General features: G+C 34.1%; 1 protein-coding gene across 1 annotated transcript in view; it reads right to left on the bottom strand.

The window, feature by feature from the left end:
* LOC100415441 (transmembrane serine protease 11F) overlaps positions 1-25,285 on the bottom strand; it is a 71,720-nt gene that overhangs the window by 31,725 nt on the left and 14,710 nt on the right. Inside the window, exons 2-3 of the mRNA XM_002745787.5 lie at positions 11,304-11,455; positions 5,732-5,850 (exon numbers count right to left, since the gene is read on the bottom strand). Coding sequence (XP_002745833.2) covers positions 5,732-5,850; positions 11,304-11,455 — 271 coding nt within the window. The remainder of the gene's footprint in view (positions 1-5,731; positions 5,851-11,303; positions 11,456-25,285) is intronic.

The following is a 25,285-nucleotide window of genomic DNA, read 5'->3' as shown; positions in this document are numbered from 1 at the left end:
GGTTGAAGGAGAACAAGCTGGGCAGGACTTACAGCTGTCTGCTGGGCAAAAAAATCCCTCAGCCACAAATACCACATCAGCTGCATACCCATGACAACACCAGCCTGCCCAGAGATCCCTCACCCTTGACCAGTAGGTCAAGGCATCAACAGACCACCTTTAAACATACCCCTCAACCTGCTCTGACTCCACCAAGCAGAGAGGACCAGCGAGCTTCCACCATGTTGCAGGTCTCTTGGCAACCTAATCTTCAGCTTGGACTGCCACTAGTGGAGGCAGAAACACAGCCTGCCAGGGCACCCTTTAAGGCTAGAGAAATGTAGGCATGATGCCAGTGATTGGAGGGGTCCCCCTAAGGAAAAGGCATGGACCTGGTGATAGGGTCATCTCTCTTCAACCCCACAACCGCAGAGCACCGTTGCAAACTCACTGAAATACACAAGAGCAGGGCAGCTAAGAGCCTATCTGCCAGCCATTACTCTTAAGCATCATCTACTGGATCACAGTCTGAATTATAATACCAACAAAGTTATTCCAGAACACATGCCTATGAAACCCATGAAAGAATCTAGTCACGAATAAAGACTCAGTACAGAATCTTGTCCTTCTGAAAGCACCCAGAAATGAAGACAACAGACAATACTCAACTTAGACAGCAGCCAGAATCTCAAGAAAAATAAAGGCACATTAAAATGACACCAAATTCAAAAAGATAAAGGAACATGAGACCTCTCAGATAAAAAAGAATAGGTGCAAAAACTCTGGCAATTCAAAAAGTCAGACTGTCTTCTTGCCTGCATGCAGACAATCACCCTATCTCCCCAGCAATGTTTCTTAACCAGATTGAAGTGACTAAAACCACAGATACAGAATTTAGAATCTGGATAGCAAGGATGCTTATTGAGATTCAGGAGGAAGTTGAAACCCAATTCGAGAAGTCCAGTAATATGATCCAAGAGGTGAAAGATGACATAGCCACTTTAAGAAATGACCAAACTAAATTTCTAGAATTAAAAAATTTACTACAGGAATTTTATAATACTGTCAGAAGGATTAACAACATAATAGACCAAGCTGAGGAAAGAATCTCAGCGCTCAAAGGCCAGTTTTTTGAATCAACTTTAGACAAAAATAAAGAAAGAATAGTTTTTAAAACAGAATAAAACCTCCAAGAAACATGAGATTATGTAAAGAGACCAAACCTACAACCCACTGGCATTCCAGATAGACAAGAAGAGAGAGAAAACAACTTGAAAAACATATTTAAGCATAGAATCCACAAAAATCTCCCCCATCTCACTAAAGAAGTTCACATACAAATTCAAAAAATTCAAAGAACCGATACAAGAGACACTATAAGACAACTATCCTTAAGACACATAGTCATCAGACTCACCAAGTTCACTGCAAAAGAAAAAAATATTAAAGGCAGCTACAGAGACAGGTCAGGTCACTTACAAATGGAACCCCATCAGGCCATCTCATCAGAAACCTTATAAGCTAGAAGAGACTGGTGGCCTATTTTCAGCATCCTTAAGGAAAAGAAATTCCAAGCAAGAACTTCATTCCCCATCAAACTAAGCTTCATAAGTAAAGGAGAAATAAAATCATTTCATATAAGAAAAAGCTAAGGTAATTCATAACCACTATCAATAGCCTTTCAAGAGGTCCTTAAGAGAATACTAAACATCAAAATGAAGGAACAATACCAACTACCACAAAAACACATTTAAGTACATAGCCCACAGACACCATAAAGCAACTATTCAATCATCTAAAAACATGACAGAAACAAAATCTCACATATCAATAGTAAGTTAAATGTCAATAGTCTAAACATTCCTCTTAAAAGGCATATAGTGGTAAGTTGGATAAAAAGACAAGATTAAACAACCTGCTACCTTCAAAAGACCCATTTCATATGTGATGACACCCATAGGCTCAAAGAAAAGGGATGGAGAAAGATGTCATGCAAACAGAAAACAAAAGGGAGACAGGGTCACTATTTGTTTATCAGATAAAAGAGACTTTAAACCAACAATGGTTAAGAAGGGAAAACAAGTCCATTACATAATGATAAAAGGATCAATTCAACAAGAAGACTTGGCCATCCAAAACATATATACACCAACATTGAAGCACCCAGACTTGTAAAAAAAAAAAGTTCTTCTAGACCTACAAAGACTTGGACAGCTACACAATAATGGTGGAAGACATCACCAGTCCTACCGACAGGATTACAAAGATCATTGAGACAGAAAACTAACAAAGAAATTGTGGAAATAAATTTGACACTTGAGCAATTGGATCTAGCAGACATCTACAGAATACTATACCCAGCAACCACAGAATATACTCTTCTGCTTGTGGAACATACTCTAAGATAAATCAAGTATTGGCCATTAAGCAAGCCTCAATACATTTTTTAAAAATCATAGCAAGCACACTTTAAGCCACAGTTCAATAAGAATAGAAATCATTACCAAGGAGATATCTCAAAACCACACAACTACATAGAAATTAAACAACTTAGTCCTGAATGACCTTTAGGTAAACAACAAATTTAAGGCAAAAATCAAACATTTCTTTGAAATTAGGGAAAGTAAAGGCACAAGACACCAACATCTTTGGGATGCAGCTAAAGCAGCATTAAGAGGAATGTCTATAGCACTAAACACATATATCAATAAGTTAGAAAGATCTAAAATTAACAGTCTAACAATGCACATAGAGAAACTAGAAAAACAACTAACCCTGAAGCTAGCAAAACAAAAGACAATTAAAATCAGAGCAGAACGAAACTAAATTGAAGCACAAAAGTCCATACAAAAGATCAACAAAACCAAATTTTTCATTTATTGACAGAATAAACAAAGCTGATAGACAGCTATCTAAATTATAAAAAAAGAGAGACAATCCATATGAGTACAATCAGAAATGACAAAGTTGACATTACAACCTTAATCCTATCGAAACAGAAAAGACACTCAGACTATTATGAACACCCTTATTCATGTAAATTAGAAAGTCTAGAGAAAATAGATAAATTATCGGTAACATATAACCTCCATAATTGAACCAAGTAGAAATTGAAAACCTGAACACAAAAATAACAAGTTCCAAAATTTAATCAGTAATAAAAAATCTACATACCAACAAAATCCCTGGACTAGATGAATTCACAGCCAACTTCTACCAGACACAGAATAATGGGTACCAATCCTACTAAAACTATTTCCAAAAAAAAATCAGGAAGATTCCATTCTTTGTAGAATGGAAATAACTCATTCTACAAAGCTAGCATCCTCCTGATACCAAAATTTGACAAAGACATGAAACAAGAAAAACTCAAGCCAATACTCTTGATAGACTTGGATGCAAAAGTCCTCCACAAAATACCAGCAAACCAAATCCAGCTGCAACAAAAGTTAATTTGCCACAATCAAGTAGGCTTTATTCCTGGGACACAAGTGGTTCAATATACACAAATCAATAAATGTGATTCACCATATGAACAGAATTAAAAACAAAATGATCATCCAAATAGATACAGAAAAAGCTTTTGATAAAATCCAACATCCCTTCATGATAAAAACCATCAACAAACTAGGCATCGAAGGAACATATGTCAAAATAATAAGAGCCATCTATGACAAACCCACAGCCTATCATACCGCATGAGCGAAAGCTGGAACCATTCCCCTTAAGAACTGTAACCAAACAAGGATGCCCACTCTCTTTACCCCTATTCAACATAGTAATAGAAGTCCTATGAAGAGTAATCAGGCAAGAGAAAAAAGTAAAAGGCATCCAAATAGAAAAGAAGTAGTCCAACAATCTCTCTTCACAAACTATATAATTATATATCTAGTAAACAAAGACTTCACAAAAATAGTTCCCACAATTGATAAACTTCATTAAAGCTTCAGGATACAAAAAATCAGCATAAAACAATTAGTAGCCTTTCGAAACACTAATAATGTTCAAGCTGACAGAAAAATCAAGAATGCAATCCCAACTACAACAGTCACACACACACAAAATATCTAGGAATATATCTAATCGAAGAGGTAAATGATATTCACAAGGAGAACTACCAAACACTCCTGAAAGGAATTAGAGACAAAACAAATGTTGTCTCATAGACATAATTATGGATTGGAAGAATCAATACCATTAAAATGGCCATACTGCCCAAAGTAATTTACAGATTTAACACTATTCCTATCAAAGTACCAAGATCATCTTTTACAGAATTAGAAAAAAAAAGTATTCTGAAATTTATACAGAACCAAAAAGAGCCCAAATCATCAAAGCAATCCTAAGCAAAAAAGAAAAAAAGGCAAAGGCATCACATTACATGAACTTTAAGGGAAATAATTTTCAATTTAAAGTTCCACCTCCAAGCTTTCAACTGAATGGAATATAGAATAGAGGATTTTCTTCAGGATGAAATAATTCAAAAGTTTTACATCCTATGAACTTTTTCTTAGGGAAGGTACTTGAGGACGTATCTCACTATATCAGGGAAAACATGGGATGCAAGAAACAATGGAACTCAAAAAAGTGTGCAGTCCTGTCCTGACTAAGTTTACCTTTGTAAAGTGGACCTACAGAGCAACTAGTTGAAATTGAACAGGAAACATATGGTTTTAGAAAAGGATATTCAAAGAAATATCAAGATCTTGGAAATGTCTGATAATACAGTAAAATGGTAGAGGGCTTACACAAAAGAGAGAGAAAATATATTTTAATGCCAGAAGCATTATTTGAATGGCATAAGAACAGTGGTAATAACTGTAAAAAACAAAAACACGATTTAAATAGCTATGGGAATGGAAAAGCTCTTATTGCTCTTCAACATTTGGAATCAACTTATATAAATAACAGAATAAAATGTAAATATTTTGTCACATTGCGAATAACACAGAGAAAAGATAGTATAGTGAGAGAATGGGAATGCTAAAGTTCTCATCTTTTATTAAAGGATATTACTGTCTAAAGCTAATCATAAAGAATCATATTAACATAGTGCCTTTCCTATTTAGCCATTAATTCTTGCTTCTAGAATAACTCTTATAAGATTAAAAAACTACAATCTAAGGTAATATACTGAATTTTGCTAAACATATCTGTGATCTCCATAACCATGCCTTTCATGGGACAAAAAAAGGAAGACTATTCTCTTCAACTTTCTGCTATGACCATTAATGAGAATGTCACACCCAATATCCTTAAAAATTAGAAAGAACTTGATAAATACATAAGCTATCAAAAAACCAAAATATATGAGGCATAACTAAATTTAAGATTAACACCAAGAATTATAGACATACCATGTCCTTTTATGTAATCTTTTAAGTGCTTTCAAAATAAACAAATTGGTAAGTTGATTGCAGCAACTCTATATGTTTACGTTAAAAAAGATTAAAGAAAATGAATTGAGAAAGATAAAATCAAGAGTTAAAAACAGAGAAACATCTGTTTCAACCAACAATTCCTCAGGAGCTAGTTACATACTCTAACCTACTATATACATTTGATGGTGCACACAATATTCTGAGTATTTTATACATATTAAGTAATTTAATCCTCACAACTATATGACTTACATACTATGTCATTTCCATTCTACAAAACAAGAAATTGGGACTAAGTTCCTATATAACACCCACATTCAAAATGATGTGAAAGACACATTAATAAACATTTAACATTTCTATGAGTTTACCATTCTTTCAATCTGATGACTCCTTTCTATAAACTGTCTTGAAGATCTCAGGCCATAATTTTCTTGGTATTTGATATTTGTGATTTTAAAAGAGGCAAGGTAATAAAAAGATTTATCATCTGAAAGGCAAAAGAAGCAAAAGTCTCATAGTTAAAGGTATTAAGTTCCTTTGTCCCCTACATCTTGCCCATATCTGCTAAATAAGCTACTACAATGCCGTTTATTTCTATTTAGTATAAAAATTACTGCAGAAACTTTTCAAATATTTTGTAATTTCATCACTGCCGCCAGTCAAAATAAAAAATTCTGATCCCAAAGTACTCATACAGAATACTCCATTTATAGATATTTATACATATCAAAATGTTCATAAAATTGGACATGCAACATATAGTAGTAGAAAGATAATATTGAAAGCAATTGCTGAAAGTCATGTAAATGTCATCAGTTTCCTCAAAGAATTGCTAACAGGTATATCAGACATAACCTATATCATGAAGATACACTGAACAAACTGTCAATTTTTTTTTTATGCTACTGCTAAGCTAACTTTAGTTAAAGTCTGTATTTATTGCTTTCACCTTCTTTTTTTCCCATTCACTCCCTAATTTTCTGTAATCTTCCTAACACACCACTAAAACTGTCTTTGTCAAGGACAACAGTTGCATTACTTTTTGGGTTTTTTTTGTTTTAACCCTTGAATTCCCTGTAGTCTTCATCGCGTTCCCTGAAAATCTATCCTTAGTTTTATGAAGTCATCTTCTAGTTTTCTTCCTTCCTCCCTGGCCACACTTCTCAGTTATCTTGGTGAGCTCTTTATTTCCAACCTTCTCTTTGGCATCCAAAATTTCTACCTTTGACCTGGTCATACTACTTTCTCTTATTCTTAACTGGGCTGGCCTTAGACACTAACTATTTATTGATAACTCCTAAATTCTTTATCTTCAGACCAAATCTTTGTCATGAGTTTCAATTTATATTAACTGACATCAGAAGACTATTTATTGCATATTAAATAAGTACCTCTAATATATTTCCAAAGTGAAATAATCATTTACTCCTTTTTTTACTTAAACCTGCCCCACTTCCTATATTTTCTATGTTTGTGAACAGCTCTGTCATCCACATGGTCACCCAAGGCTTGGTTTCATCCTCGTTTCCAATATCCAATTAATTTTTCAGTCTTTAAATCCTGTAACTATAACTAATTTTATATCTCTAATCTTTTTTCTTTCTTTTTTTTGAGATGGTGTCTCACTCTGTTGCCCAGGCTGGAGTACAGGGGCATGATTCCAGCTCACTGAAACCTCTACCTCCTGGGTTCAAGTGATTCTCTTGCCTCAGCTTCCTGAGTAGCTGGGATTACAGGGGCAAGCCACCATGGCCCCGCTAATTTTTGTATTTTTAGTAGAGACAAGGGTTTCACCATGTTGGTCAGGTTGGTGTTGAATTCCTGACCTCAGGTGATCCACTGGCCTCGGCCTCCCAAAGTGCTGGGATTAAAGGTGTGAGCCACCACACCCGGCCAAATCTCCAATCTCTTACCCCATTTTAAACATTCATTTTAAGATACTTTTCAAATGCTTAAAACATTTAAATTTTCATTTAAATTTTTCTCAAAACATTTGAAAACCTTAAACATTCACTTAAAAACATTTTTTAAGCCATAAATGCTATATCAGAAAATCTGGAATGACCAGAAAAATATATACAAGAGGATAAAAATCTATAACTTTAGTATCTAGAAGTAATTGATATTATAATTTTTGTTTTTATTTACTCTGCTAAAATAACTGTTTTACTTGGCTGAGACAGCTTATCACCATAATTTTGTATGTTTTTTGTTCCACTTACTAAATTGATTCTAAACATTATCTTACTTTTTTTTTTTTTTTTTTTGCCAATCAGTTTGAGCTTATGAGGTTGCTCAGGTTAGCCTTGAACTGATGACCTCGCCTTCACGAGCGCCATGACCTCCGGCGGGAGCCACTTTGGACCCCGACATTGTCTTACTTCTTTAAAAAAAATACAATTGATCATTCAAAATGAGATGTTGAAAAATATGAATCAGGGTGACATTTTACCACAACAGTTTGCAATCTATTTTGCCATTTTGCTGACAACTTTTATTTCTTTATTCTTAGGATGAGTGAATGAATTAATCAACATTTACCAAGTTCCTAACATACACTAAACTCTGTCTAATCAGCTCTCACTTATATTATCTTATTAAATTTAATGAATTCAAGCTACTTCTAAAGGCACATCTTGATGAGATTTCATAATTAAAGTTCTATTACAAAAAAAAAGATTAAAATTAATCCCAGCATAACAGAGCTATTTTATTCATTATCATATACATAACCCTATATTGCCCTTAAGACTTTCCCTGTTGGAAAAAATCATATTCTGGAATCATATAGAAGTAAAAGTGATGCTAATATATACTTTAAATGCTTTTAAAAGCTCTAAAAATATAAGTTATAATGAAGCATAAGTATATTAGTCACTATACTATAGCAATTATGTTAATGTTGAACCTTTGTATTAATAAATAATACCTATCCTTTCTTGAATTGTCATTAAATGCAGAGAACATGATATTTGCCATTTATTGAATCTTTATTATATGCTCAGCTCATTTCACCAGTGAAGAAATAAGTTTTTATAAAAGATCAATTAGGAAGCCATTGTAGAAATCCAATTCAATAATGGCAAATATTCATGAGAAATTGCTATACACCATGCACTGTGTAAAAACACAAATACAATTTAATCATCACAACAATTTTCTTTAGTAAAAATAAGAGTATACCCTTTACATAAGGGTACTGAAGCTTAGTGAGGTACAAAAGTAGTTTGCTAAAGATCACCTAACTAATTTATGAGATTAAAATCAAGGTATGCTTGGCTCTTGGAATTTCATGGGAGAATAACATTTCATGAGAAAATAAAATCCCTGTATTCCTGGAAGTGGATCCAGTCCTACAGAACAGGAAGACAAGTGATTCGATCTTAATGCATATTTTACTCTTTAGGTTTTCAAGAAACCAAACTTAAAAAACAGTTTTAGATAACTGGGTTTCTAGGTTTTGTTAAAACATAGCATTATTTCAGGTTTCTGACAGCAATCAGAAAAAAAGTCCAGTCCAGAGAAAAGATCCTGTTCCTTCAACGCTCTGCCGAATCACCTAAGACAAGCCAAAAATCTTACAGTGAATTCTTTTGAACAATGTTTTACTAGCTGGCCTGTGGTTCTCCATGGCATATATTCTTTCTCCCTTCCATCATCTGAAGATGTATTCCTGTGATCTCTGGCTGAAGGGCACTGATAAATCAATCATATTCAAAAGTCACGGCTTTAATTAATTCTTATTTAAAAAATGCCAAGTTTTAAAGACAGTGGATGATTGTCATATTTATAATATACTGAAAGTTGATCATTCATAATTACTGAGATCTTTAGGATAAAAATAATTCCATCAAATACAAGTCCATCCTGGTGATGTGACTTTTACCATTATGTCTGCTAAAATCCTTATTTCTATTGTGATTATTTCACAATTATTGGTAATTTTTACTCCACTGTATTTCAGATTTATTCATTTATATCCATAAAAGCAATATTTTAGAAACAATTTGTCTTCTGTTGATACCCTGGTTACTAGCATGTAATTTCCCTCAATGACTTCCTTCTGCTATAAAAATAGGTATGTTCCTTTTAAAAACTGCTTCATCTTATATATCTCTATTTTATCCCATTCTACTTGTTTAACTTTTGTCATAGGCTACCTTCTCCCCTCTTTTCCTAAATGTCCATCAGCCGTCAGGCAACTTTTCAATTATCTGCAGTCAACACTCAAATCCTTGGCTGTTAACCTCTGTATTACTTGTCTACTGCTGCTATAACAAATTACTGTACGTTTGGTGACTTAAAACAACATAGATTTATTCTCTTACAGTTCTGGAGGTCATACATCATATATGAGTTTTGCAAAGCTAAAATAAAAAAGGTGGCAGAGCTGGTTCCTTCTAGAAGCTGTAAGGGGAGCATCTATTTCTTGCCTTTTTCTAGAGACTATCCTCATTCCTGCTGATGGTCCCATTTTACATCATCCCACCTTCTCCTCTTGCTTTTGCTGTTACATTGCCTTCTTCCTCCTTTGACTCTCTTTCCTCCCCCTTAAGAGGACCCTTGCAGTTATATTTAGGACCTATCCAAATAATCCAGGATAATGTCCCATCTCAAAATTGTTAATTTAATGACATCTGGAAAGGCCTTTTTGCTACATTAGGTAACATTCACAGATTCTGACAATTAGGACATGGACATCTTTGGGTGGGAATGGAGCATGATTCAGCCTATGATGACCTCTAAGATGTTTTTTAATGGCTAAAATGCTTTTTTGTCATTATTTTTACTATCTCTTAATTTTCTTTTTTCTTTTTTAAGCATTGGAAGTGAAGGGCACCTTAAAAACAAAACTATTTCATTACTTTCTAACCCAAAGAAAATACTAACAAAAAGATAACATTGTATAGAGTAGCTTGACTTATGCTTTCATTTTATGAGTCTAAGGAATGAATATTATCAATCCCCCAATAACGAGGGTAGGAAGGTAAACTGGGGCATGTTGGACGGTATTTCATTTCTTCTTTGGAACTTTCAAGTGTGGTTTTACTGTTGTGACTGATATGAGTGCCTAAAATTTTAAGTCTCAATCACCTGTGATTAAAAATGCAGAAATTTGCCAGATGCAGTGGCTCACGCCTGTAATCCCACCCTGCACTTTGGGAGGCTGAGTCTAGCAGATCACCCGAGGACATAAGCTCGAGACCAGCCTGGCCAACATGTTGAAACCCCATCCCTACTAAAAATACAAAAATTAACTGAGCTTGGTGGTAGGTGCCAGCTACTCAGGAGGCTGAGGCACAAGAATTTCTTGAACCTGGGAAGTGGAGGAGGTTGCAGTGAGCCCAGATCGTGCCACTGCACTCCAGCCTGGGTGATAGCACAAGACTGTCTTAATTGAAAAAAAAAAACAATAAAGAAACCAAAGATGAAGGTAAATGAATCTTTGTTGATTGTCATTTGGCTCAACTATGATACTGACTCTCCATTTTTGCATATATAATAAAGAATTAATTCTTAGCTTTTCCTTCTTCCCACAGTCATAAAAAATGTTTTTTTTTTTCCTTCAAAAATATGCTTGATGTTTAGCCCTTTAAAGGTATTTTTCAGGTAACTTTTCTTATATCATGAACTTTTCTTGAGGCAACTCATTAATATACTGTTTCTGAGAAAAGGATACTAAACTTAGCACATGCTAAAGGTGATCTTTACATTCTTCTTTCTCTTTTTTATGTTTCTTTTAGATGTGTCTATCAAGGCAATGCTTATTACAAACTTAACTAAGTGAAAATATGTAACACAGAGCTCAATGCAGAGGTAAACTATAATTTAACATTAGTAAAAGACTGGTAATTAAAATGATAGTATCATGCAAATGTCACTTTCAAGGTACGAAGTCATGAAGTTCTTAGGCAATAGAACTGTGACCTGGATACTTACCCTCAATAACAAAATGAGTAACAATACCAATTGCAATTCCTATGATTGCTACAATTGCCAATGTGAAAAGAGCTAGCCGCACTGAGTCCCAAAATTGCTGTTTTCGATGATATTCAACTTGTGAGAATTCAGCTTCTGAAAATTCAACAGGTCTGTGATAATAGAAAAAAAATAGAGACAATAAAAATCCATTATACTTCAACTTTATGTTTACTTACTATGTTCCTCTATGAAAATAGTTTATACTCCTAAATTGCAGTAAGCAACTTAGATCTTGAAAAGAACAGTAGGTTTTAATTTGCATATCTCCCCCAAAACCCCAGTCACAGTATGAGTTTTAGATAAAGTACTGCTGATGTTGACATTCAAGTGAGGATATCTTCCCACTGTATTTTATCTGGCTTACTAGCCAGATAAAATAAAACTTGCATAGGAAACACAAAGAGTGTCTTTTAGATTTTAATAAAACTACTTTTTAAATAACCTAAGCAATTTCTTAATGACACACTGTAAAAGAGCAACATTACTTTTGAAGATCTGATCATGGCTCTTTTCATTTACTAGCACCTCCCAGAGAAATCACAAATTGTGAATCGTACTTAGTAAGATTTCACTACCTATGAGCATCCTTCACTTACATTTGACTCACATGACCCCATTGGTGCATTATCTCCATTACCCAAAAATATCTTACACCACTTATCTTTCTCCAACTTGAAAGTTGCTATTTATTGATTGTATTGTCTGAATTCTCAAATGGGATTCAATATTGTGATATCTTGCAAGTGAAATTTTTCTGTAAATGTCTTTTTGCTTTTAACTTTACTTAATATTAATTGTAAACTTGTTTCATTAAATGAGATCATGGAAAAGTTCTTAGAATAGTACCTACCACATTAAAATAATGTTCTCAAAACTGTTCCGGATCCCTAAATGTATACAAATTTTAACACACACTTTAAAAGGGAAGACAGACATGGAAACAAGTAGTTTAATTAGATTGTGTGAACCATGGCAAAATAAGTTTGTACAAGACAAGGGAGCACTAACTTTTTGCAGGCTTGTGTCAGGAGATTTTATTAAGAAAGTGACATGATTACATGTTTGAGGAATAAAAGTTCACCAGGTTGAAAAAAAAAAGAGAGAGAGAAAAGAACAGAGAAAATAGCATGTTGGGGGAAAAGGTAGGATTGTGAAACAGCATTCATTTGTAATAGAGGATAAAAATACAAATAAAACATGACTTTTGCCCTCTAAGAATTTATGGTCTCAATATCGCTTCAAGATTGCAAGTCTTCCACAAGACTGCAATTCTGGGAAGAGGATGTGGTAGGGCTGGTGGGCTAGGAGTCTTGTAACCCAAAGTAAACACCTGGAAATTTACTCTGGAGGAGGTGGAAAGCCAATACAAAATTTTAATTAGATAGAAGATTTCTGAAGATTTAGACAAGTCACACAGATGTGAATGAGGATGGGGATTAGGGCAAGAGTGCAGGCAGACCAGTTTAGAGGGCATATTGAAGGTCCAGGAAGGAGATTGTGAAGACATGAACTGAGGCTGTGTAATAGGGTGGAGAGGAGGAGACGGATTTAGCTGTAGTTTTTGAACTTTATTGAATGATTGATCAACTGTAGAACAAGAAAAGGATTAAGGGTCCACTTGTTTGGATGTCCAGGTAAATGACTCTGACTCCAGGCCCGTATATGTGTTTTGAAGTGTAGCTGGCAGGTACAGTATGCAGACACCAGCCAATTGCAAAGGAAGTGATGTTTACCCTAATTGCGGAAAATAAAGTCATAATAAAACAACTAAGTGTTCAGAAAATTGTTAAGAAATGTGTTAGGCTATTGTGAGAAGCTTGTAATAAGCATAATAAATAAAATATATTCAGAACAGCCAATAATGCAAGAAACTTTGAGATTTTGACTATAATTTGGATACATTTGTTAGATGTATAAATGGTTTAAGCTTTGAAAAAGATTATTTAGATGACATTTAAATTCCCTAATACCTTTAAAATTCCTATACGTTTCTCCTGATTTGTATATAACATTTTTTTGTTCATTTAAACCTGAATGAGTTAGATGCTAAATGGAACTTTTCAACAGCATGTTTTTAAGAAAATTAAATTTATTGTGTCTGTTTAAAATATATAACATAATGTTAAGAAATACATGTAGATAGTAAAAAGATTACTATAGTGAAACAAATTCATTTATCCTTTATCTCACCTAGTAATACTTTTTTGTTTCTGTGATAACAGAGTCTAAAATCTACTCATTTAACATGAATCCTACATAGAATAAAATTTTCTTACCTATCGTCCTCATGTTGTACATTAGATCTCTAGATGTTTCATTCTACATATCTGCTACTTCATCTCCTCTGACTGACATTGCCCCATTTAATTGACCCTGTAACCACAAATTTGTTGGCTGGCTTCTCTGTATTTTTGATTTTTAAAAAATATTCCACATCTAAGGGAGATAATGCAATATTTTTCCTCCCTGTTTCTGGCTTATTTCACTTAGCTAACATCCTCCAGAGTCATCCATACACGGCAAATGGCAGGATCTTGTTCTTTTTTGGGCTCAGGAAAATTCCATTGTAGGTATTTCCGCAACTTCCTTATCCATTCACCTGTCAATGGACAGTTAGGTTGTTTCCATATCTCAGCTATTATGAATAATGCAGCAATGAACATGGGAGTGCAGATATCATTACCAGATAAGATTTCATTTCCTTTCGGTATAAGCCCAGAACAGAGATTGCTGGGTCCTATGGTAGTTTTATTTTTAATTTCTTTAGAAACCTCCATACTGTTTTTAATAATGTCTGTACCAATCTACATTCTCAGCAACACTGTCCCAGGTTCCCTTTTCTCCATACCCCTGTCAACATTTGTTACCTTTTGACTTTTTGGTAATGGCCATCCTAAGGAGCGTGAGGTGGTACTCACAGTTCTCCCCAGCCCTGCAGAACTGTAAGTCCATTACATCTCTTTCCTTTATAAATGACCCAGTTACAGGTATTTTTTTCATAGCAGTGTGAAAATGGTCTAATACACCTTCTATTCCAAAACTGTTGAGAATTTTTATCAAGAAATAATGTTAGTTTTGATGTACATTTCCTTGAAGATTAATGATGCTGAGAACCTTTATATTTACTGTTGGCCATTTTTGTGTTTTCTTTAGATAAATGTCTATTCAGGTCTTTTGCACATTTTTTAATCAGCTTATTTTTTTTCCTCACTATTGAGTTGTATGTATATCTTTATAAATTGCAGATATTAACCCTTTATCAGATATATGGTTGCAAATATTTTCCACAATCTGTAGGCTGCCTTTTCATTTTATCAATTGTTTCCTTTGCTGTATAGAAGCTTTTAAGTTTGATGTTGTTCTGTTTATTTATTTTTGCTTTTGCAGCCTTAACTTTTGGTGTGATCTCCAAAAAGTTATTGCCAAGGCCAGTTGTCCAGGAGCTTGTACCCTATGTTCTTTTCTAAAACTTTTGTAGTTTCTGGTCCTCTATTTAGGTCTTTTATCCAATTTTGAGTTGATTTTTTTTTTGTAAGGTGTAACATAAAGTTTCAATTTCATACTTTTGCATGTGGAAATCTGGTTTTATTTACCGTACCGGTACCATTTTTTGGTACCAATACCATTTATTCAGAAACTGTCCTTTCCTTATTGTGCCCTTTTCATGCCCTTGTCAAAAATTATTGACCATGGCCAGGCACAGTGGCTCATGCCTACAATCCCAACATTTTGAAAGGCCAAGGTAGGTGGATCACTTGAGCCCACGAGCTTCAGATCAGTCTGGACATGACAAAACCCTGTCTCTACCAAAAAATACATTTTAAATAAATAGCAGGTGTGGTGGCACATGCCTGTAGCCCCAGCTATTTGAGAGGCTGAGGTGGGAGGATCACCTGAGCTGAGGAGGTCAAATGAGCAGTGAGCTGTAATCACACCACTACACTTCAGCTTGGGTGCCAGAGTGAGACCCTGTTTCACAAAAAAATGAGTTAACCATGTGAGTTTGGATTTATTTCTAAGCTCTCTACTATGTTTCACTGGCATTAAGAATTTGTCTTTCTGCCAGTACCACACTGTTTTAATTAACATAGCTTTGTAATATAATTTTAAATCAGGAAGTGTGATGTCTCAAACTTCTTCTTTCTCAGATTTATTTTGGCTACTCAAGGTCTTTTATGGCTCCATACAAACTCTGGAATATTTTTTTCCTATTCCTATGAAGAATGCCATTGAGATTTTTTATAGGGATTGTGTTAGATCTATGCATTTTTTGGTCTAGTATGGACATTTTAACAATTGTAATTATTCTGATTGAGAACATAAGATATCTTCCCATTTGTTGGTATTGTCTTTTATTTATTTTCATTCATATTTTATAGTTCTGGCATGTGGCCCTTTCACTTCCTTAGTTAAATTTATCCTAGGTATTTTATTTTTTAAATTTTTGATACTATTGGAAATGAAATTGTTTTCTTCATTGATTTTTCAATTAGGTTTTCATATGTGTATTGAAATAATACTGATTTTTGTATCTTGATTTTGTACCCTGCAATTTCATAAAATTCACCTATTAGTTCTAATAGTGTTTTGTGGCATCTTCAGGATTTTATACATTTAAGATCATGTCAAAAAAATTTATTTCTTCCTTTCTGATTTGGATACCATTTATTTCTTTCTTATCTGACTGTTCTTGCCTGTAGTTCCAGTACTATGTTGAACAGAAGTGGTAAAAGTGGGCATTCCTGCAATCTTGCTTTTTACAGCTCTTGGTGGAAATGCATTCAGTTTTCCCCAAATGATTACAATATTAATTATAGGTTTTTCATAAATGACATTTATCAGGTTGAGGAATTTTCCTTCTGTTATGGTTGGGCTGTGTCCCCATCCAAATCTCATCTTGAATTGCAGTTCCCATTATCCCTATGTGTCATGGGAGGGACAGGTGAAGTAACTGAATCATGGGGGTGGTTACCTCCATGCTGTTCTCATGATACTGAGTTCTTACAATGTCTAATGGTTTTATAAGGGGATTTTTCCCTCCCTTCACTCTACACTTCTTGCCACTGCCATGTGAAGAAAGATGCGTTTGCTTCCCCTTCCACCATGATTGTAAGTTTTCTGAGGGTTACCCAGCCCCGCAGAACTGTGAATCCATTATATCTCTTTCCTTTATAAATGACCCAGTCTCAGGTATTTTTTTCATAGTAGTGTGAGAATGGACTAATACACCTTGTATTCCAAAACTGTTGAGAATTATTATCAAGAAATAATGTTGAACTTTGTCAGAGATGTTTTCAATTAAGATAGTCATGAGGCTTTTATCTATCATACTACTAATGCGATGCATCATATTGATTGATGTATGTTAAACCAGCCTTGCATGCCAGAGATAAATCTCACTTGTTCATGATGCATAATTTTTTTAAGTGTTGCTGGATTCAGTTTCTAATATTTTATTGACTATGTTTTCTTCAATGTTTATCTAAGAAATTTGCCTGTAGTTTTCTTTTGTTTTTTGTTTTTTTCATATGATCTTTGCTATCAAGGTGATGCTGCCTTATAAAATGTGTTGGAAATCATTTCCTCTAGGTCTGTTTTTTGCAAGAGTTTGGGAAGCAAAAGTATCAGTTCTTTAAATGTTTGGCAGAATTCAGCTGTGAAGTCATCTGATCCTGGGCTTTTCTTTGTTGGAAATTAACCATCTTTTATCATACTTGGATTGTATCTATTTAATAAGATAAAATTATTTTTGTTCTTTAGTTCTCTTGAAGGTGGAAATATTTGCTGTATTTCCTTTCTTCATGTTAAAGTAAAATGGAAGTAAAAAATGAGAAACATACAACTCGTACTTACTCTTCCATGTAAGTAAACTTTTTAAAGGTTAAACAGAAAATGTCTGTATATCCTCTAAACTAGTGATGGGTTTTTATGATTGAAAAAAATACAACGTGACTGAATTTAATTCTGGCTTTGTTACTATCAGCAAGCTAGTTAAATCTGTATGTCAATCTCCTCACCTGTAAAATGAAGAATAAAAGCCTTTCATGGCTTTGTCAGAATCCAGAACAATACAACTAATAAATACCGATAACAATCGGAAGATAGTCCTGTTTCTTTCAATCCCTGAAGCAAAGGGCTTTGCTCTGTTCTGTTTTTGGTCTTTTCTTTAAATATAATTCTTCAGATGACCTGACAGTTTATAGTTAAGATTATTTCTGTATTTTCTCCAGAGTAATCTCTACAATTTCTGTTAAAGTAATTCATGAATATTGTTTTTCTCTATAATTTATAAAAATGAGTGTTCCTGAATTTCTTTCAAAATGAACAAACTGATATCGAGAAGCATAAACATAAAGAATAGAAACCAATCAGTATTTACTGCCAAAATTCTCCATTTTAGCTGCTTTAAGATATTAACTATTCAGCAGAATGGTTAAAATCTTAATCTATAGGCTGAAGGTAACAAACACAGAATACTTAAAATAAAATCCATAAATTCATTACAAACTTGTGGGATAATGCTTTATCCATTAATAATTCAATGTGGACACCAAGTAAAATGACATTGTTGCTACATCACTTTAGTGTTGTAATGACGCATATAATAACCAGCATCTTTGTCCATATCATTAAAAAAATCCAGTCAAATAAACAGGACAAAGGAACTAAAGTCTTTTAGTAATTTGAATGAAAATAAAACTTGAACAGTCACAGTAATGGAATACACATTAAAACAGTATTAGAAAAAGCATCAGAAATTCTAACTTTAAAGTCTTTCATGATTTCTAAAGAACTATATGAATAGGACTTGTAAGAATCCATAAGCTTCTTTAAGGAATAGAATCAATTATTATACTACTTTGAATATTTAGCAGAATTTCTCATACTAATGTTGCTGTTCTTTGAATGAATGCATAAAAAGAACGAATGAAAGAAATTAATTCTAGATCTTAGCCCCACAAAAATAATTTGAATACAAAGGCTAAAGAGTTCTAGAATGTAAGAGTTATTAATGAATACTTAACAAAGAATTATTTCATAAATGCCTAACATGTATTACATGTTAATAGGTAGGTACTAAATATACCATGATTAAAATATATATATACATGGTCCCTGATGTCATGGTGCTTATAGTCTTGAAACAGAAACTGTAAACATAAGAGATCCTTATAATCCTGACAGAGCTAGAAAGAAGAGTAAAATGTCTGTGATCAAAAATAAGAGGGAGACCAGGGATAGTGACTCATGTCTACAATCCCAATACTTTGGGAGGTTAAATTAGGGGGACTGCTTGAGGCCAGAAATTTAAGACGAGCTTGGGTGACAGAGTGAGACCCCCATCTCTACAATAAATAAGAAAAAGGAAGGAAGGAAGGAAGGCAGGAAGGAAGGAAGGAAGGCAGGAAGGAAGGAAGGAAGGAAGGAAGGAAGGAAGGAAGGAAGGAAGGAAGGAAGGAAGAAGAGAGGGAGGGAGGGAGGGAGAAAAGGAAGGAAGGAAGGAAGGAAGGAAGGAAGGAAGGAAGGTAGGAAGAGACGGAGGGAAAAGAAAGAGAGAAGGCCGGGTGCGGTGACTCACGCCTACAATCCCAGCACTTTGGGAGGCCAAGGCAGGTGGATAACAAGGTCAAGAGATTGAGACCATCCTGGTCAACAAGGTGAAACCCCATCTTTACTAAAAATACAAAAATTAGCTGGGCACGGTGGTACATGCCTGTAGTCCCAGCTATTCGGGAGGCTGAGGCAGGAGAGTTGCTTGAACCCAGGAGGTGGTGGTTGCAGTGAGCCGAGATTGTGCCATTGCACTCCAGTCTGGGTAACAACAGTGAAACTCTGTCTAAAAAGAAAAAAAAAGAAAAAGAAAAAGAGAAACAGAGAAAAGAGAAAGAGAGAAAGAAGAGTTAAAGGAAAATAAAAGAAAGAAAAAGAATGAAAGAAAGGAGGAAAGGAAGAAGGAATGAAGAAAGGCAGGCAGGCAGTCTGGATGAAGGGAGACGACTACTTCAAAGAGTAAGGAAACTGTCTTTGTGAGGTAGCATTTATGCTGAGACATGAAGGATGAGAAGACACCTGCCATGTGTAGAACAGTTGCAAGTCTGCCTCTACAAGATGGAAAATAATTTGGCCTGCTGGCTGAATTAGCCATTTAAAAATTTATCATAAATATCAGCTATAAACCAGTAAACATTTCCTTACTTACAATTTATATAGTAAGAGGACCATTTTAGTTGCTTTAGCAGAAAGAATTCCTTCTATATTTCCAGAGACAGCTCCTACTTACAATTTTCCTAAGTCTAAGCCTATGCTGCTGTTTCATTCTTATCACCTAACTCAGCTAGATAAAGCAGACTACATTGTCACAGTGAGACCAAAAAGATGTATTTTAAAAAAATGTGTCTCATACTGTTCTCTGTAGACAGTCTCCCTTTATAACTGACTTTCAAAATCATTATTATCATCTTGAAAGCACTCCTCTCATGCTACAGTATCAGCAAGATCAGCTATACCTCTGATAGCAGCTACACAAGTAACAATACTTAGTCACCTAATTTCATTCATACAAATATGAGGGGCATTTACACAGTTTTGTATTAGAATGGTCACATTTTCCACCTCAAGAAGACTTTGTAGTTACTATGACTGCCAAGTACAGTATTAATACAAATAAATACTATAATAATAAAAATAAATATAGCAATAATACTATATATTGCATAAATTACATTACATAAATACTATAGTAATATAAATAGATACATTGTAACTATAGTTATATGAATGCCAAGTATAGTATTAATAAAAATAAATTTCATTCATTCATTTAGCACATGTTCAGTCAGCTCCATGACGGAGCCCTGGGCAGTATGATCTGTCATAAAGGCTCTACTGATGTCTCTTCCATTCCATTCTCCAGCCTTTACCTACCATGCCTCCAAGGAGCACACCTTCATTTTTCTGGCACCTCTATAAAGTCTTTCCAACATATAAAACTCCTGGGTAGGCTTTGACTTGTACATAAGGAACCAGCATGCCATTTATTTCCTCTATCCTCAGAAGAGATTACTGCCTCAGAAGAGACAGGAAAAGCTGTGGTCTAGAGGTTAGTCTTTGATAAAGGGACTTGCTTCCTCTGAGACTAGCTGTGGTACAAATGTCTTTGTAAGTATAGGGGTAGGGGTTTAAAGGATTCCTGTTTTTATTTTACCCAGGACCTGACAGAATCACAGAATTTACAGTTAACTTACAATTATTCCACTTCAATCACCAACATTCACTTTATTAGAACACTACTGATATGTACATTCACTTTATCAGAACACTACTGTAATGCTGCCTAGCCTATTCTTAAAACCTTTCCTTCCTGACTTTCTGAGTGAGCTCCCCTCACCTTTGCTTAGTCTGATGATGCTTTTTAGTCATGCATTCCCAAAGTTTGTATCTATTACACTAACTGTATTTTCTTAGGAACATTTAAAATGAATGTAATCTTTATGTCACATCTAATTCAGTCAACAAGTTCTAACAGTACCTACCCCATAATCTAACACTATTCTAGGCACTGGGTATTCACTAGTGAACCACTGAAGGTCCAATAGTGAAGTAGCATAAATAAAATAACTTATACATTTACAGTTCCTCCCATGGATTGGCCAAACCAGAGGGTTAAATCCCCTTATTGCCTAAGTGAAAAATTAGGATCATATTGAGGAAGCATTTGCCCCATGTATCTTTTATAAATTAAGAAATATGAATAGGAATTATATAACAAGTAGATAAAATGATGAAAGCACACCTTTCTAAAAATTTTATGTCTGCTTTTTTTCATTCAGAATTTAATGCTTGGCTTTGTTTTAAATCAAGCAAGTAATGCCTCTCAAATTTTGAAACAAAAAGCCAATAGTTTATGTTAAATTCTGTATCTATTAGTTTAACTCAGTAACATAAAGGAAAAAAGGACGAGTTGGCCAAGGGGTCAGGTACAAAAAAGAAGTTATTTGCAAGGACTATATAAACATCCTTCAATAACATATGACCAGTATTATTCAAATCTTAATGATAATTCTACATGGCTTGCCATTAGGCTTATTTCCATGTTTGTTTTTAACATAATTAAAACAAGAAAACGTTGTGCAAGTAATTTGAAGTTGAATTGAATCCATGAGATAATTGATGACATCAAGATGAAGATTTAAATATCTGATTATACCTGGTACTAAAGAAATGTAAACAACAAAACATTAAATTAAATGCAGTACACTCTTCTATGTGCAGGATAAATATTTATGTGCTAATCAAGTATTCATTCTCACAGCAGTAGCCTTGAGGGGAAATTGTTTTTATGTCTTACACATGTCTTAAGATATTTGTATTCAACCTGAAGCATAGATACACATTAGATACTCTGTCTGGGCACAGTTCTCTCTACCTATTGCCAAAAAGCCTTCATTTCTGGGAATACTTGTGGAAAATAACATCTTCTTAATGACATGGGTTAACTAAGGTTAATGACTTTCCTTACTACACACATATACACACAGATACACAGAATGAGACTCACATGTTAATGGTGAGAAGCAGCAATAGAGAACAAATACAATATTTATTTTAAATGCTAATTTAGATGCGCAAAGGAAATTGTGAATCTCAGCAAAATCCACCGACTCAGACACTTCCTCCCCAGGATTTAGCCATAAGCTAAATCTCAGTACTATTCCCCTAAAAATAGGTATATTGCCTTTTTTACCCAGCTAGACAGTAAATACCCCATAGAGTATGAATAGTACCTATATTGCTCATTGCTATAACTCCAGTGTGTAGCACAGTACATGAGCCATAGTAGTGCTTAATAAACATTATTGAGTTAGTATATAGACTATAATCTACCTCATTTAATATCCTTTTATGCTAATAATTATACCCTCTCTTAGTTCCTAATTTCCTAAAGGACAGAATCTACAGCATTCTTCTCTATATCTCTTCTAGAGTTCCTAAATATGTGATTAAACATCCTAATAAATCTTCCCTCTGCAAAATTTGCTCTATAGAAAGTAAACTTCTAAAATATTTATTTTTCTAATACTATACAATTATTGACCTAGTTGACATTTATAGAATGCTCTACCCAACAACAGCATAGTACACATTTTCTCACATTGCATGGGCAAAATTCATCAAAAAAGGGTACAGTATGGTTCATAAACACACCTCAACAAATTAAAACAAATTAAATCTTATAAAGCATGTTCTTTGATTATAGAAAAATTAAATCATCCCATAAAGGGTGATTCTGGTGATGTCTCAGATAGAAATGCAAAACATGTTATTGGACAATGGTGGAAAGGCTATTCTTGTAATAAAGTGGCAACGAATTTGGCTGAATTGTTTTTGTGTCCTAGTGTTTTGTGGAATGTAGAAACTGAGTGACAAAATTGGATATAGGCTAAGGAAATATCTGTGCGAATCGGTGATGATATGGCTTGACTTTTCTTGATTATCTATTGTAAAATGAAAACTGTTAAAAAAAAAGCAATATCCATGAAGTGCAGTAAAGTGAATCACAACAAAAAGAGGTATATTTGTATTAATATCACATAAAACCAACTTTAAATCAAGGGTTTGCCAAGAACTAAAGAAAGATGATTATAAAGGAGTCAATTCATCAACATAACAATGTGAAAACATCCATAAACGTGTATGCAACTAACCACAGAGCTGCAAAGTACTTGAAGCAAATACGGTTATAATGAAGAGGAGAAGTATACAAAAACACATTATAGTTTAAGACATCAACACTCTTCTCTCAGTAACTGACGAAGTCGACAAAAATCAATAAAGAAATAGTATCAATTATAAACATTATCAACCATCTTGACCTAGTTGACACTTATAGAACACTCCATCCAACAACAGCATAATACGCATAATCTTCCACTGCATATACAAAACTAATAAAAAAAAAAAGAGCACAATTTGGTTCATAAACACACCTCAACAAATTTTAAAAAATAAATCTTATGAAATATGTTGATTATAACAGAGTAGAACCACAAGTTGATAACAGAAAGATATCTGAAAAATCCCCAAATACTGTGAAATTAGACAAGCTTCTAAATGATTTAGGAATTAAAAAGAGGTACAAAAAACTTTAAAAATATTTTGTATTAGAAAAGAACAAACAACCCCATTCAAAAGTGGGCAAAGGATATGAACAGACACTTTTCAAAAGAAGACATATATGAGGCCAACAAACATGAAAAAATGCTCATGATCACTGGTCATTAGAGAGATGCAAATTAAAACCACATTGAGATACCATCTCATGCCAGTTAGAATGGCGATCATTAAAAAATCTGGAGACAACAGATGCTGGAGAGGATGCAGAGAAATAGGAACACTCCTACATAGTTAGTGGGAGTGTAAATTAGTTCAACCATTGTGGAAGACAGTGTGGCTATTTCTTAAGGATCTAGAAATAGAAATTCCATTTGACCCAGCAATCCCATTACTGGGTATATACCCAATGAACTATAAATCATTCTACTATAAAGACATATGCACACATATGTTCATTGCAGCCCTGTGTACAATAGCGAAGACTGGAATCAACCCAAATGCCCATCAATGACAGACTGGACAAAGAAAATATGGTACATATATACCATGAAATACTACACAGCCATAAAAAATGATGATTTTGTGTACTTTGTAGGGACTTGGATGAATATGGAAGCCATCATTCTCAGCAAACTGACACAAGAACAGAAAACCAAACACCGTATGTTCTCACTCATAGGTGGGTGTTGAACAATGAGAACATGTGGACTCAAGGAGAGGAACATCACACACTGGGGGCAGTTGTGGGGGTAGAGGAGGGACAGCAGGGGGTGGGGAGGGTGGGGGAGGGATAACATGGGGAGAAATGCTGGATATAGTATACACCTAAAGTAAAATAAAAATTAAAAAAAATGAAATGCAAAGAAAACATATTTTGTATTGAATGAAAACATAGAAAATTTGTGAGATGCACATAAGGCAATAATTGGGGAAATTTTACAGATTTAAATTCTTTTGTAAGAAAATAAGAAAGCAATAATCAGCCCCACCTTGAGACACTGGGGAAAAGCAGAGCAAAGTAAACCAAATGAAAGCAGAAAAAATGAAATAATAAAGAAACTAATGAAACTGAAAACAGTAGAGAAATCAATAAAAATAAGTCAGTTCATGATAAAGATACATAAATATTGGTAAGCCTCCATATAGAATTATTCAGAAAAAAGAAGGCACAAATTTGCAACACTAGGAATGAAGAGGAAGATATTACCACAGACCTACAAAAATTAAAAGAATGATAAATAAATGCTATGAATGACATTATGCCAATAAATTTGCTCATATAGATAAAATGGATACATCTTTTTGAAACACAAAAGCTTCCAAAGTTCATTCAGAAAGATACAGATGCCTGAATAGTACATACCTAAGAATAACAACATCATTTTAAAGACTCTGCCAAATAATAGAAAACGAAATACTTCCAATTTTTTTTTTAATGAATCCAGCATGTTCTCATAACAAAACCAAAAAGCATATTTTTTAAAATTGGACAAGTTAGAGCTTTCTAAAGGGAGCTGGAAAAAAATAACAAATGCAAGTCCCTCTCAATAAGAAGTAAGTATCTTTAAAAAATGGAATTCAAGAGTACCTAAAATAGATATTATATAAAAACAAGTGAGGTTTATCTTAGAACTACAAAGGTAGTTCAAAATTTGAAAACCAATCAGTATAACTCACAGTATTTATAGATCAAAAAGCAAAACAGAAACAAAAACACTCCTATATGATCACTTCAATATATTCAGAGAAAGCATCTCAGAAAAACTTAACCTGCTTTCAGCAAGCTAGGGATAGAAGTTTCCCAACTTTATAAAGTTAGGAAATCC

The sequence above is a fragment of the Callithrix jacchus genome, chromosome 3 (assembly GCF_049354715.1).
Source record: "Callithrix jacchus isolate 240 chromosome 3, calJac240_pri, whole genome shotgun sequence".
In the NCBI taxonomy this organism is placed as follows: Eukaryota; Metazoa; Chordata; class Mammalia; order Primates; family Cebidae; genus Callithrix; species Callithrix jacchus.
This window is presented reverse-complemented; position numbering and strand designations above follow the sequence as displayed.